This window comes from Hemitrygon akajei, chromosome 6, assembly GCF_048418815.1.
Source record: "Hemitrygon akajei chromosome 6, sHemAka1.3, whole genome shotgun sequence".
Classification (NCBI taxonomy): Eukaryota; Metazoa; Chordata; class Chondrichthyes; order Myliobatiformes; family Dasyatidae; genus Hemitrygon; species Hemitrygon akajei.
In genome coordinates, this window is record NC_133129.1 from 66,630,399 (window position 1) to 66,646,920 (window position 16,522).

Sequence of the window (16,522 nt, forward strand, 5' to 3'; positions counted from 1 at the left end):
TGAGTGAGGCAGGAACAATGGGCCTACCTGGATAGGCAGGTTTGTGGATCTTGGGTAGAAGTGGAAAGGGGAAGTGCGGGGTGAGGGAACTAAGAGGTTGGTGGTAGTGGTTTGGAGATCCCCAGAGTTAATAAAGTTGGTGATGGTGTGGGAGACAATGGCCTGGTGCTCCTTAGTGGGGTTCTGTTCGAGGGTTAAGTAAGAGGAGGTGTCTGACAGTTATCACTGGGTCTCAGCAAGGTAGAGGTCAGTCCTCCAGACTACTACAGCACCCCCCCACCCTTATCCGTGGGTTTCATGGTGAGGTTGGGATTGGTGCAAAGAAAGTGGAGAGTTGGAATTGGAGAGGGGAGTGGTAAAGTCAGGATGGTTGATGTCACATTGGCAGTTAACAATGAAAACATCAGAGCAAGTAGAAGACCAGAGTGATGCCTCTAGGAAGAGGAGGGTTGAAGACAGGAGTAGGTCTGTGTGGAGTGGAGAGTTCTTGCCAAAGAAGTAGGCCCGGAGGCAGAGGTGGTGGAAGAAGAGCTCAGTGTCATGGCAGGCGTGAAACTCAGAGGTATGGGTGCACGGGGACAAAGGTGAAGCCCTGCTGGGGACAGAACATTCTGCCTCAGAAATGGGTATGTCAGAGGAGATGGTGAAGACTCGGCTGTGATCGGGGGAGGGAAGAGGGTTGATAGTGTCGGGAGGAGGATTGGGGTGTTCAGGGAGGGTGGAATGAGAGGAAGTCGCCGCAGACCCAAGAGCTGGCGTGGGACCTGAGGGACTCAGGATTGCGGAGTGGTGGTGGGAGAAGGGGAGACAGAGGCAGCATGTGAAAACCCGGATTGGAGGTGCTGTTGGTCAAGGCAGGAGTCGGAGTTGGAGGTTGAACAATCGCCACTTTGAGGGCGTCTGAGGTCGATGGCAGTGGAGTCTGGTTTCTGAATCTGCTCAGGATTGTCTGAAGTCAGCAGCAGGGATCGGGGTCTGGAGGTGTCCATGCCTGCCGGCATTGGAGATGGCAGGTTCTGTAGTCTGTAGACAGGCTAGTGTGGCCTCGTAACGACTTCCACTCACAGACAAGAAAAAAAACCTGCAGATGCTGGACATCCAATTTTCCAATCACAAACAATTCTGATGAAGCCACACACTCAGGTTGGAAAAGCAACACCTTGTATTCAATCTGGGTAGCCTCCAGCCTGATGGCATGAACATCGATTTCTTGAACTTCCAATAATGCCCCTCCATTTCACCATTCCCCGAATCCAATTTCCCTCTCTCACTTCATCACCTCCCTCTGGTGCTCCTCCCCCTTTTCTTTCTTCCATGGCCTTCTGTCCTCCCCTATCTGATTCCCCCTTCTCCAGCCCTTTATCTTTTTCACCAGTCAACTTCCCAGCACTTTACTTCACCGCTCCCTCTTAGTTTGTTACTCTGATTCATCTTTTTTTTCCCCAGTCCTGATGAAGGGTTTCAGCCTGAAAGGTTGCCTGTACTCTTTCCCATAAGATGCTGCCTGGTCTGCTGAGTTCCTCCAGCATTTTCTGTGTGTTGCTTGGATTTCCAGCGTCTGCAGATTTTCACTTGTTTCTGATTGGACCTCAGCACTATCACTCTGGTTCCCATCCCCCTGCCAAGTTATTTTAAACCCTTCTGCAAACCTGCCTGCAAGGATATTAGACTCCTTTGGGTTCAGGTGTAACCCTTCTCTTTTGTACAGGTCATACCTTCCCCAGCAGAGATCCCAGTGATATATAAATCTGAACCCCTGCTCCCTGCATCAGTTCCTTGGCCACTCAATCAGGTGCCAAATCATCCTATTCTTGCCCTCACTGGCGCGTGACACAGGCAGTGATCTAGAGATTACTACCCCAGAGATCCTGTTCCTTTGCTTTCTACCTAGCTCCACAGCCTCCTCACCTTGTTCACCTATGTCATTAGTGCCAATATGCACCAAAACTAATGGCTGCTCATCTTTGCCCTTGAGAATGCCATTGACCTGATCCAAGATACCCCTGATCCTGGTACCAGAGTGGTAATATACCTTCTGGGTATCTCTATTGCACCCACAGACTCTCATCTCTGTTCCTCTAACTATAGAATCTCCAATCAACACTGCAATCCTCTTCACCTTTCTACTCGAGCTACAACACCAGACTCCATGCTAGAGATACAGTTACTGTGTTCATCACCCTCAACAGTATCTAAAGCTGTATACTTATTATTGAGGGGATTGGCCACAGGCGTACTCTGCACTGGCTGTGCATTTTCCCCTACTTCTCCTGGCAGTCACCCAGCTATCTGTCTCCTACAACCTAGGGGAGTTAATATACTGTAATTTAATGACTGTGGAGTATAGGTAATGACCTTGGGACACAAGAGAGAGATTCCCTGCTCTTCTAACTGTGACACAGGATATTTTGCATCCGGCTAAGGGAGCTTAGTTTGAGAGGAAGCACTCTGATCCAGAGGAGAGAGTGAGACAGAGATGATGATACATTTACAAATCAATTCAATCTGATCAAATGGCTCTGTGTCTGTTGATACCTTTTGCTAAACAAAAATCATTTTGGTATTTTTGATTGCGTTGCTGTTCTTTGCAGATTTTAGGTAGGAGGCAATCAAAAGCATAACGTCTGATGTTTCAGATACTTAATGCAACTAGATACAGAAATCTTTATATTTTCTTGCATTTGGGAACTGGCAGCAACATTTTATTGAGATTGAAAAGTGCTGTGTGTAAAGTATTCTCTGCTGTCAGGTGGCACTCTAACATCTTGCAGTCCCTTGGCCCGGATTTCCTGTGAACCGTTGGTAGTTTCTGGAGTAGATGTTCTTGTATAGTAAAAATAACACAAGAAGCAGAAAAGTAGGGAAAACCAAGAGATAGGAGTATTTCCTGACACTGGCAAGCTGCCTACATGTCCCTTCACCACAGTGTATATCTAGAGTAAACGATAGAAGGATGATGTCCAGTATAAAGAGGTGAGTCAAGAGCTAGCTAGTCAAGAGTAATGGGCAGATGGCAGAAGGGAAGATAAAAATGGTAACAGAGGTGATGGTTAGAGACCTTAAGGGGTGCAGCTGATCGAATCTGATGATAAATGAAGGTGGAACATGGAATAGATAGATAGATACTTTATTCATCCCCATGGGGAAATTCAACTTTTTTTTCCAATGTCCCATACACTTGTTGTAGCAAAACTAATTACATACAATACTTAACTCAGTAAAATAAAAATGATATGCATCTAAATCAATATCTCAAAAAGCATTTATAATAGCTTTTAAAAAGTTCTTAAGTCCTGGCGGTTGAATTGTAAAGCCTAATGGCATTGGGGAGTATTGACCTCTTCATCCTGTCTGAGGAGCATTGCATCGATAGTAACCTGTCGCTGAAACTGCTTCTCTGTCTCTGGATGGTGCTATGTAGAGGATGTTCAGAGTTTTCCATAATTGACCGTAGCCTACTCAGCGCCCTTCGCTCAGCTACCGATGTTAAACTCTCCAGTACTTTGCCCATGACAGAGCCCGCCTTCCTTACCAGCTTATTAAGACGTGAGGCGTCCCTCTTCTTAATGCTTCCTCCCCAACACGCCACCACAAAGAAGAGGGCGCTCTCCACAACTGACCTATAGAACATCTTCAGCATCTCACTACAGACATTGAATGACGCCAACCTTCTAAGGAAGTACAGTCGACTCTGTGCCTTCCTGCACAAGGCATCTGTGTTGGCAGTCCAGTCTAGCTTCTCGTCTAACTGTACTCCCAGATACTTGTAGGTCTTAACCTGCTCCACACATTCTCCATTAATGATCACTGGCTCCATATGAGGCCTAGATCTCCTAAAGTCCACCACCATCTCCTTGGTCTTGGTGATATTGAGACGCAGGTAGTTTGAGTCGCACCATATCACAAAGTCCTGTATCAGTTTCCTATACTCCTCCTCCTGTCCATTCCTGACACACCCCACTATGGCCGTGTCATCAGCGAACTTCTGCACATGGCAGGACTCCGAGTTATATTGGAAGTCTGATGTGTACAGGGTGAACAGGACCGGAGAGAGTACGGTTCCCTGCGGCGCTCCTGTGCTGCTGATCACCGTGTCAGACCTACAGTCTCCCAACCGCACATACTGAGGTCTATCTGTCAAGTGTGAACATAAGAAATAGGAGCAGGAATTGGCCCTCTGGCCTGTAAAACCTGCTCCGCCATTCAATAAGATCGTAGCTGATCTGGCCACCTACCTGCCTTTTTCCCCCATAACCTTTAATTCCCTTACTATGCAAAAATCTATCCAACTGTGTCTTAAATTTATTTACTAAGGTAGCTTCTACTGCTTCATTGGGCAGAGAATTCCACAGATTCACCACTGTCTGTCGTCCTCATCTGTCCTAAATCTACTCTCCCAAATCTATAGCCTGTGACCCTTTGAGGCTGTGGAGGTGGGTATCTGGAAACAGTGGGGGAGGGAGCCACTGGAAGGAGTGTGTGGGTGATGCATAGGTTGAATGTCTGAGGGAGGGGAAAGAAACAAGGTGATAGGGGCTTGGGGTCTGGTGTTGGTGTAGGAAGAATTGTGTAGGTTAGGAGCAGAGAGAAAAAAAGATGGGGAGCAGAAGAGGTTGGAGCAATAGGCTGGCCTCAAGTGACACATGCATTTGGGATATGAATATTTTAACCACATTTTTATGCCAGAAATTCAGCCATGATTGGAAGCACTAAACATGTCTGTTTAGTAGTGATGACATTTATACTGTTTCTCAAATTCCTTCCATTAATAAGCTGCGAATTCCATACTGTCCTCTCATGAGAGGGGACTTCTAGCATCGATTTTGATGGCATTGAGAGTCGGCCACCCCAGCAGCATTTACCAGCCGACTCTCCGTTTCTTCAGTTCAGTGGGTAGGGCTTGTGCTGCCTCACTGATGATCCAATTCACAGGACAAGATTACAAAATCGAAGTACATGTATGTCACTATATACTGTACAGCCCTGAGTCTTTTTGCAGGCACTCACAGTAGAACAAAAATACAATACAATCAATGTGCAGAAAGGAAGACAAGCTGTACAAAAACTGAAGTGCTGATAACAGCTCTACAGATAAATTTTCCATTAGGGAGCTACAGAAGGCCACAATTACAGAATAACCACAGCATAGAAAGAGGCTATTCCATCCATACCAGCTATTATGAAGGTTTATTATGACTTTGCTCTTAAACCCTCTGTTCATAGAGCTCCAGATCCTACAATTACTTTTTCAACCTGCTGTTTTATTCCCTTAATTTCTACTCTTTGCCTGTTGCCAATCAGTCGCTGCTTTATCCATGCTAGAAGCTTTCCTGCAATACCACGGGCTTGCTATTCAGCCTCATTTGGCATCTTAAAATCCAAGTTCATAACAGCTGCACCTTCCCGTGAACATAAACTTCCATGGTACAATGGTAGAAAAGAGCAGAGGAATTTTCTTGGTGTTATAAGAGAGTGTTTATCCTGTCAAGGATGGACACCACAGTGGATATTTGGTTATACATGTTTCAAGAGGCTACGTTACTGATCGCAGACATGCATTTGCATCCATGCATGGTACTGGGTTAATTTAAATTGAAAGCTGGAATAAAAAGTTGTAAAACATTCAGATCCCCATGAAAACCTTTCCTTATTTGGGTAGAACATCTGTGCTTATTTTGTCTTGGCTTCAAATACCAGTCCCACAGTAATCTGATTGACAACTCTGAAATGGACTACTTATTCGGTCAATTCACAACCAATTGCAGATGGATAATAACTGCTCTCTGTTTAATATTTCTGACTTCTCTTTGAAGAACCTGATGGATGAAAATTGACTATTGCAATTGCAACCCTACACTTTTTTAATAAAAGAGATTGTCTCTCAATAATATTGGGACAAAAATAATCATGTATTTTTTTCCTTCTGTCAATGCTTGCTGAGTAAGGAAGCTGACTTATCTTTTTCTCCTCACCTCTCAGGCTGTCCTCTTCAGAAACCCAAGATAGAGAAGGTGATGCTGAAACAAATCCTGACACAAGAAGTTGCATAAAAGGGAGCGAAGGCAAAGGAGATGCCGAATGCATTGATGACTCTGATTTTGATGGTGATGATGAGAGTGACGGAGCAACATCCGTTGAGACTTTAACTTCTGTATCCAACCAACGAACTAATGCCCCATTGCAGGAATTAAAACCGTTGAAGAGCAAACAGATGACAGCCCAGGGAGAACTGGACTTTTCCAGCTTGAATCTTGAGGATTGAGCCACAGCCAGTATAAATGAAACAGCTTGATCATTACTGTGGTTGGTTACATAACTGTATTCTAGGTTCAGTATATCTGACATGAATGTCAACCAAAGCATGTTTTTTTTTTAGCTTCTTTGCATAGATAGGAACGTGTAATGTAGTCAGAATAATACTGTGAAAGAGAGGGTGGAGAAATTAGTGCAAGCATATTGACTGCCAGTTTCAGTCCATTAGGTCCACTGTCTGAACTGGATGTGCAGCAGTGGATTTTGAGAACAGTTGATGCTGATATACTGTGTGCTCAGGTCTAAACACAGACATCTTTCTCATAATGAGGCAATCGATTAAACTAATGACTTAAAGAACTGTTGAAAGATGTGACTTAACCATATGTAGGGTATAATTCTGATTAATGACAAGTATTATTTGATTTCATGAAAATTTGACATTATTATTGACTTGAGCTGTTGCTACAAAGTGGAACAATTTATATTAATGTAGTGGTTAGACTTTATGCTGAAAAATTTGTGTTTTATAAATTCTCTAAAATAAAATGCAATCTTGGGTATCTTCTGCTGAGTCACAAATAAAACCACAATGTACTCAATACCCACTTTATTAGGTACAGGAGTGGAACCTGCTGTAGCCCATCCACTTCAAGGTTCGATGTGCTGTGCTTTCAGAGATGCTCTTCGGTATACTGTTGTAACATGGTTATTTGACTTGCTGTTGCCTTCCTGTCCACTTGAACCAGTTTGGCCATTCTCCTCTCCCTTTCTCATTAACAAGGCCCTTTTAGCCATAGAACTGTGCTCTCTAGATGTTTTGTGCACTATTCTCTGTAAACTCTAGAGACTGTTGTGTGCTAAAACCCCAGGAAATCTGTTTCTGAGATACTCAAACCACCCCGTATGTCGCTTAGATCATGTTTCTTCTCCATTCTGATGTTTGGTCTGAACAATAACTTGCCTCTGCATGTTTTTATGCATTAAGTTGCTGCCATGTGATTGACTGATTAGATATTTGCATTAATAAGCAGATGTACCTAATAAAATGGCCACTATCATTCTTTCCCTGCGTCATTGGGATAAACCTCTACAGAAACCCATGTAAGTAATCCTGAAGCAACCTCCACATTTCCATTGTATATTTCCTTGAGTACATCCATTCCCAATTAATGGCCACAAGTTCCTGCCTAATAGCATTATAATTTGTCTTCTTCCAATTAAATACTTCCCCATACCATTTACTACCATGCAAGGCTATGCTTAAGGTCAGGAAGTTGTCTCGTTTGTGCAAGATGGAGCAGAAGGTGTCTACAGGAAGGATTCGAGACACGTTATGTAAACAAGCTCCGAAATGTTCACCCACTGAGATATGTCACCCGATCAGGCTCATCGTGTAGTACCAGGTCCTATAAGGCCTATCCTCTAGTCAACCTGATTGGCAATTTCACACCCACTTCTCTTTTAAACACCCCCACCTTATTATTTATTTAGAGGTATGGCATGATAACAAGCCCACACTGCCCCATTATACCCATGTGACCAATTAACCTACTAACCTGTATGTCCTTGGAACGTGAAAGGAAATTGGACAACCTGTGGAAACCCATGCAATCGTGAGCAAAGGAATTGAACCCGGATCGCTGATGCTGAAATAGCATTGCATTAATCGCTATCCTACCGTGCCACCTCAAAAATCTTTGGAACTCCCCGTTGTGTAATCGAACCTAGTCTCCCGCATAACATGTGGTGTTACTAACCACTATACTAACAAGGTATATCCAAGCAGCCATTCCTGCCGTTGTAACAGCCAAATCTCAGTAATGGCCAAGTTTATCAACCCTTGTTCCTGATACTTATCACATTAAAGAAAACACACTTCAACCCATCCAATTGACTGCAATTGTGCCCCATTCACTGAATATCCTTCCTCACAGTCTCTCAATACATTGAATCTATATTTACACCAACTGCTCCATCATCTGACCTATCATTCTTGTTTCCACTCCCTGTCACTGACGTAAATCCTCCCCAACAGCTCTGGCAAACCTGCCCACAAGGACGTTGGTCCCTCTCATGTTCAGGTGTAATCTGTACCTTTTATACAGGTCATAGCTTCCCCTGAGGAGATCCCAATGATCCACAAGTTTGAATAACTGCTCCCCACACTAATTTTTCAGCCACACAGTCCATCTGCGATATCGTCCTATTCTTATACTCACTGGCATGTGGCAGAGACAACCATAAAGAGATTACTATCCTTGAAATCTTGCTTTTTAGATTCCTTCCTACCTCTCTACATTCACTCTTCTCTTTTCCTATCTATCTTATTGGTAGAAAGATGCACCACTCTGTCTGGCTGCTCTCCCTCCCCCTTAAGATTGCCATGGACTTGTATTTGAGTGGTTCCTGACCCTGGTACCTGGGAAGCAGCATACCATCCAGAGTATCACATCCACAGAATCTCCTGTCTGCACCCTTTAACTATTGAATCCCCTATCATCACTACACCCCTCTGCTCCCCCTCCACTTCTCACCCACAGAGCCTCGCTCAGTGCCAAGGACCTGGACTTTGTAGTTTTATCCTAGTAGATCATCCCACCCCCACCCAACAGTATCCAAGGTGGTATACTTATTATTGACAACAGCCACAGGGGTAATATATATGGTGATACATGTGTCCTTAGATAATAAATTTACATTGAACTTTGCACTATCTGACACCCTTTTCCACTTCTGACAGGCACCCAGCTATCTGCCTTATGCAGCTTTGGTGTGGTTGTCTCTCGGTGGCTTCTATCTATCAACTCCTTTTCTCTGGAATGATTTGTAGGCCATCCAGCTCCAGCTCCAGTTCCCTAATGTGGTCTGCAAGGAGCAATTCTTGCAGGTGTTGTCATCAGGAACACTTGAGGGGTCACCCTGACTTTCCACAAGCATGCAAGAGGAGCACACCATTGCCCAGGGTTCCATTCTCGCTGCTCTACCTATGTAATAGTAAAGAAAGAAAAGAAGCTTACCAGAAGTTGATCTTGGCCTCAGCCGCTTCTCACTGAAGCCTCTTGAGCCAAAGCCTCAGTTTCCCCCACTCTCACCCTATCCACTCCAACAACAGCTGTTCCATTCAAATCAAACTTCACTTCTCCAAGTGAAGAGGCCTGCCTCTTTCAATGGCTCCTGCCCTCACACAGATTTCTCTCGCCCTTGTATGTTAATGCAGAAGTGTAAATAAATCAATTGCTGGAAATAATTACCAGGTTATGTAAGATCTTGGAAAGAAAAATGTTGTTAATAGTGATGTGATATTTCAACAAAATTAAAGAATCATACTGTAGATATCCCATAATGTGGTGTGGCAAAGTATTAAAGCAAGATGCTGAGGAAGGTGGAATTCTGAATTTTGGAAAATCTTTAAAGCATTTGAAGCATAGAAGAGCTAGTGTTTCAACTGGATGGCTGTTTATCTATCTACCTCTCCATATAAGTCAATTTTCTGACATTTTAATAAATTTTGATTTAATCAATTTTTAAAAGTTGTGATGCTCAAGGTGTTACAGTTATCTGACAATTCATAATTGAGTGTTTGCAATTACTGTCTGTGACCACTGATCCGTTGAATGGTTGCATTTTATGAGTCATGCAGTGTGCTTCATTCAGGATCACTTCTCTGCTCTGGTAGCATTTCTATCCATGCTTGAAGATAACCAATTTCATCCATGTTCCCTGAGTAATATATTTATGAACAGAGTAACCTGCAGGCCATTGGAATTCTGTAATTCTGTCTTCCAGCCCAAAAGCCATTGAGACCAAGCATAGGATAATTGGACCATTTCTGAACTGTGGTGTGTTTTGGAGCCAAGATTCGGGATGCATTCAGCCTTTGTTATCAGCTGGTTTTAAGTTGTCCCAGATATACACGTGGACATTGCGGAACCATTGTCTGTATAGTACCGGTATGGAGTTTCATGCACTTGAGCCAATTGGCTCCTTGTGATGCACCGTTCTATTGTAAGTTTGTTTTTGTTTATACAACTGCATCTTGTGATTTCAAAACCAATTTCAACCTGTAAGTTTCAATAAAAGTTATTAGCTAATATCTTTAAATATTGAAACATTTATTACTGTATGTCACCGTTTTTAGAACATAGGGTATATTCACGTTTTTGTGGGTGTATTGGGGATGAAGCATTGTCAATGTTTCACTGGACAACATTACTCATTTCTTAATTACACTTTATTTACATATGGACAAGGACGACACTTTAGCCCCTGTCACCAGACTGTATTGAAAATTCCAATCGGAATTGTCCATTTTTATACAGTTATTAATCCAATGGAAACTTGTGCACCTTTGAATTCCATTATTTGCATGTATACAGTAGCTACCACTCACAATACAGTTTTCGGGTACTAATAATGAATAAAATCTAAGTTAAAGGTCACAATTGCCTTAGAATTAGTAAAATTACTGTCCAATAGCGAGTGTGTATGGTAAATCCTATGCATTTGTATCCCATCTGGGTTTGTCTGCTGAATTTAAGTCCCAACCTGTAAAGAGGGGAACTAGGTTCTCAAGGCCATGTGTTGCTTTGTTACAATGTCTGCACACTGTCTCTATCGGCACATTATTTTAAACCTTGCCTTGCTGCAATCTCCACATAAGAAGAGGAATTTAGGACTGTCCACCTTTTCATTATGAGGATTTATGGAACACTGAATCATTCTTCTTCTTGATGATAGTCCTGAAATGGAGGGGGCTAAAATTAGAGCCAGACTATTCAGGACTGAAATTACACCAAAGGGAGTGAAAACTTGAAACACTCACTTCAAAATTATGGAGGGAGCAACTGAAAATAACAAAAATAAGTTTGGTTTCTTGTTCAGCAAATGAATTAAAATCCACAGATTTAGCGTATCGATCACCTATGATCTCATTGATTTAATCATTCTCGAGGTCCAGAAAGGAGAGCTTGTCCAAATCAGCTCTAATCAACCTGGATGCTGGTTGCTGGTCTGTAATATACAAAAATATAAGTTTTACATGCTTACAGAACAAAAACAACTCTTTGGCCCATCTAGTCCATGTCAAACAATTATTCTGCTTTGTCCACTGTCTCACACCTGGACCATATTCTTCCCATCCATGCATTTATCCAAATTTCTCTTAAATGTTGAAGTTGAGCCTGCATCTACCACTTCCGCTGGTAACTTGTTTCATGTTTATTCCAGCCTCTTCGTGAAGAAGTTCTGCCTCAGGTTTCCCTTAAATATTCACCTTTGACCCTTAACCTATAAACTCCAGTTCTTGTCTCAATTTATATAACTGTTAATTAATCTGTCCACTGTTTAAGGAATCTAAACAGATAACAATTTTTATTCTGTATTAAGTAAAGCACTACTGCTGAATAGTAATAAGCACTGGACCTCTTGCAAATCCATGAATTAACTGTTATCTATTAAGTAGTCACAAATTAAATTCATGATTTTATTTAATGTGGATGGATTATAGAGATTTAGAAGATAAAACATTAGCTACCAAGATGCCAGCTTCTTTAAATTATATTTAAGTATTTTTATTTATTTGATAGATAAAGCAGAACAGCACAATGGGCTCAATGACATTTTATTTTTTGGTAATGCAGACTGTGTAATTCTATTCAATTACACCATGTCTCACACCATCCTCTTCATCTCTCTCAATTGGTAGGTACTTTTTCCATGCTACTGTAGACAGCTCAGCAAAAATCCCTGAATGTCATTCAATATTTCCATGCAATGTTTTAATCTCTTTAAATAGCGCAATTATCTGATTATCCACTGGTACATCATACGTACTATCTAAAGTGGGTCACTGGGACATTGGTTAGTGATTTCGAGACTTATAAAAATGCAAATCATCAAACTTGGACAAGTTAGTCACTTTTCCACAAAGAAAGACACTTGCCATCACCAATTGAGGGGGAAACCTTGGTGCTCCCTATACAAGCCAAGTTTGCTTATACAATATTTGAGAACTGAAAAATTCAAAAGAGCCCAATATGTAAATGAGGCAGTGATCCCTTATTACTCAATGGCCAACGTAAATGCCAATTTCCCTCAAGCATTTATGTTTGTTAGAAAGAAAACATTGAAAAGATTCTAATCTCTCATCAGAATCCAGGCCTTGTTTGTTTTATTTTCAGTTCCTGGTGTGTTTATCTTTTGCATCTGTAAAAAATATATAATTTCTTCCCTATGATTGGCAATATTTTAACCAGCTGTTGATTCTTTAGAATAGAAGGTATGTACAAGTGGAACAACCCTCCTTGAGACTAGGAGCTGCTGCTTCTTTCTACTTTCTACCTTACATCTACTTTTGGTTCTTTCCTGTGGTTCATGTCATGTTTTTCATAATTTCCATAGTATTAATTGTGGAAAAAGTATTCAATATTGTTCTTTTTGTCATTATTTACAGGTTTAACTTCTGGCTCTTAGTAACTCAATTGCATTTTGTTACTTAAGTTTTTAAAGGCTCTTTCGTTATTCATAACTTTAACAATTTCACTCAGATTCTTCTTTGCATTCTTTATCCTAACCTCGTTTGGCCTTTTTAGTATTATATAGTAAAATGCTGTCAAGCTGGTTGTTGTGACACACCTAGAGTGGTAGTATAGTGGGGAGTGCTTGTTGCTCTCAATTTCAGCTTCCATCACTGGCTAGCAGTCTTGTGAAAAGGAGAGCCGAGGGTGTAGGTCCCTCCCTACCAGCACATAGCCTCTCCAACAGCACGCCTCATGTCGTGCCTCCTCACTGGCGACACACAGAAACTGAACTCCTTTCAGACTCAGGCTGAACTACAGAGGATGGGGAGGAGGTCTGGCCCCTGCACACATAGCATGCACTCACCAGTGTGTGGCCACACCCTGGTGCTTGTGAACCAGATCCCCAGTTATGGGTAAATAGCCCCACTGTCTTGTGTTCAGCCTCAGGAGAGACGAAGGTTATGGGAGTAAACCCAGGCAGCAAATCCGGAGTGAAGCCCCTAAGGAAGCTGGAAGTCATTGAACATCCTTCTGACAGCTCCTGCAGCCAAGCTGGTGCCAAACATATTGCTTCACGAGCTTTCCTTTGGACTACACTGGTGAGGCCGAGAGGGGGATCTGGACAACTGAGCTTCTCAGGAGCTCCATACCTTCTGCCCAGGCTTGTGATGATGATCATCACCACCCATTGTCCTTTGAGACATGGGTGCCAACCAACCAGCAACTTTATTCCTTAACTTTATCAAATACTTCTTAAAGGATCTCCCATTCTTGTATCCATCTCTTGTTTCCTTGGTCCAGTCATTAACTATGCTTTGTCCTTTATCATAACTCTTATTATTGTTTATTCACAGTTGTCTAGATCCACCCCACTTATCTGTTAATTTTCCATCACTAGATCCCATTGTTGAGGAAAGGAGACTGGTACATACGCTTCAACTGCCTCTTTATGATTTACTTGAGGATAGATGGAACCTCTCATCATTAGTTTTCAATGCATTCTTTTGCCTCATTTTTTCTACATGTCTTTCTTACCAGTATTAGCTGAACTGTGGTCCAACTATATTGACAGGTTCAATCTTTTTAATCACCTTATCTCAAACTGCTTGAATTCAAAAGTTCAAAGATAAGTTAATTTCTTACCAAAGTACATTTATGTCATTATATACAATCCTGAGATTCATTTTCTTGTGGGCATAACTCAATAGATCCATAATAAAATAATAACCATAACAGAATCATTGAAACACCCCACCAACTTGGGTGTTCAACAAGTGTGCAAAAGACAGCAATCTGTGCAAATACAAAATGAAAGAAATAAGAATAAATATCGAGAACATGAGATGAAAAGTCCTTGAAAATGAGTCCATAGGTTGTGGGAACTTTTCAATGTTGGGGCAAATGAAGTTGAGTGAAGTTGTCCCCTTTGGTTCAAGAACCTGATGGTTGAGGGGTAATAACTGTTCCAGAATATGGTGGTGCAAGTTCTGTGTCTCCTGTGCCTTCTTCCTGATGGCAGCAGCAAGAAGAGAGCATGACCTGGGTGGTGGGGATCCCTGTTGATGGATGCTGCTTTCCTGTGACAGTTTTGCATTGGGAAGGATTTACCTGTGAAGGACCGATCTGCGTCCACTAGTCTTTATGGAATTTTCTATTCAAGGGCATTGGTGTTTCCATACCAGGCTGTGATGCAACCAGTCAATATACTCTCCACCACACATCCATAGAAATTTGTCATGCTGAAACTTCACAAATTTCTAGAAACTAGAGGTACTGCCGTGCTTTCTTTGTATTTACACTTTGTAATACTGGGCCCAGTTTAGGTCCTCTGAAGTAATAAAACCAAGCAATTTAAAGTTGCTGACCCTCTCCACCTCTGATCTACTCTATCAGTTATACCCTGTTTCCCCGATTACCTTATCACATCCCCTGGTAAGTATCACACTACTTTCTCTATTCCTCTCCCCCATGCACACCTTTTCACTTCACATTTATTATAAGCTGTAATCAAATCAAGTTTAATTATCATTCAAACCATACATAGATACAGCTGAATGAGACAGCGTCCCTCTGGGGCCAAGGTGCGAAACATTTCAAAATAGCAAGCAAACATTCAAAAATAGCCATTAACATAATTCAAAATTCAAAATTTTGAGCAAAGAAGCATATTCACTCGAATAAAAATCATCTGTAGCCCAAGACGCTGAGTGACAATGTCCAGCAATCTCAGCGATAGAGTCTCCAGGCAATAGAGCCTGTCATTCCATTGCTCGAACACAGGAGGGCAGCACTGACAGGCAAGGCCAAACCCCAGCCGAGCTCAACCATGCTGTGGTGCTTTCACATCTCTCACCTGGTCTACAGCAGCAGGTAAGAGGCTACGTAGCTCCCATGTTGACTGTCCCTCCACCAGACAAAGGTAATAGACCAACAGCAACTTACATTATCACTATCCAGCTGTGTCTGTGTGGTGAACTACATATACCTGTCTGGACACGCCCCCTGCTGACTGCTCCTGTGGCCCCTCCCACAGACCCCGGTATAAAGGCGATTGAGGTCTGAGCCCGGCCCTCAGTCTCCAGGATGTAGTATGGTGGTCAACTACTGCTTGTTCCTTCTTCCAGTCAATAAAAGCCGATATCTCGCCTCACGTCTCAGAGAGAGTTATTGATGGTGCATCAATCTGGAGATCAAATTGAAATGTCCGAGACAATCTCCCTTGGTTATACTGCACCAACTCCGATGCTTCCAAATGCAGCAACATGGTCTGCAGCCAGGTCAGCTCCTCCGATATCCTGACCAGATTCTTGGGCACCTTGGCCAACACCTCGGCCAGCTCTGCCGTCGTCACAAGCCTAGCTACTCTGATCAACGAGCTGGAGTAGCCCCGCAGTACCCTATGTTCTTGGAGTGGAATTGTCTTTGGATCGTAAAACAACAAATTTCACAAAGAGAAAAAAAAGCAGCTTGGGTTTCCACCCCCCCCCCCCCCAAGAGGCCACTGTATTTGCATGCGCCACCATCTTATCAAAATATCAAAGATCCTACTTTATGCACACAGGTTGAATTTGCACGCTACCATATTTGGATCGTTGGGATGAATTATGGCGATCCCACTATGTATCAAGGATGTGTGCTTAGCCCACTGGCTCCCTTTACACTCATAATTTGTGGTTATGCAAAGCTCAAATGCCATCTATAAATTTGCTTGTTGACACCACTGTCCATCCCAATAGAAATGAGGAGGCATACAGGAGTGAGATAGATTGGGTGGTTGAGTGGTGTCACAACATTTCAATGACAACCTTGCACAGGAAGTGAAGTCGAGAGAGCACACCAGTCTTCACTGAGGGGTTAGTGGTGGAAGGGTGAGCAGATTTTAGTTTGTAGAAATCCACAGTATCAATCCTGGGGCCACAAAGAAGTCACACCAACAACTCGACTAGTTGACTGTTTGATGAGTTAAGAGGGTTATAAATTTTTTTACAGCTGTATGGTAGAGAGCAATATGACTGGTTGCATTACCGCCTGATATGGCGACTCCAAAGCACAGGACCATAAGAAGCTGCAAGGTGTTATAGATTTAGCCAGCTCCATCACAGACACAACCGTCACGAAGGCTGTATTCATCACCAAGGGCTCTCACCATCCAGGATGTGCCCCAATCCAGCATATCAGTCTCCACAATATCTGCCATCTCCAGTGGGATACTGTCACTAAGCACATGCCACATTACTTGAATCTAGATA

The 16,522-nt window shown here is 42.5% G+C and overlaps 1 protein-coding gene across 1 annotated transcript in view; it reads left to right on the forward strand.

The window, feature by feature from the left end:
• Positions 1–10,356, forward strand: part of c6h9orf85 (chromosome 6 C9orf85 homolog) — a 38,768-nt gene extending 28,412 nt beyond the window's left edge. The window contains exon 4 of the mRNA XM_073048547.1: positions 5,980–10,356. Coding sequence (XP_072904648.1) covers positions 5,980–6,262 — 283 coding nt within the window. The 3' untranslated portion in view covers positions 6,263–10,356. The remainder of the gene's footprint in view (positions 1–5,979) is intronic.
• The last annotated feature ends 6,166 nt before the right edge of the window (positions 10,357–16,522 follow it).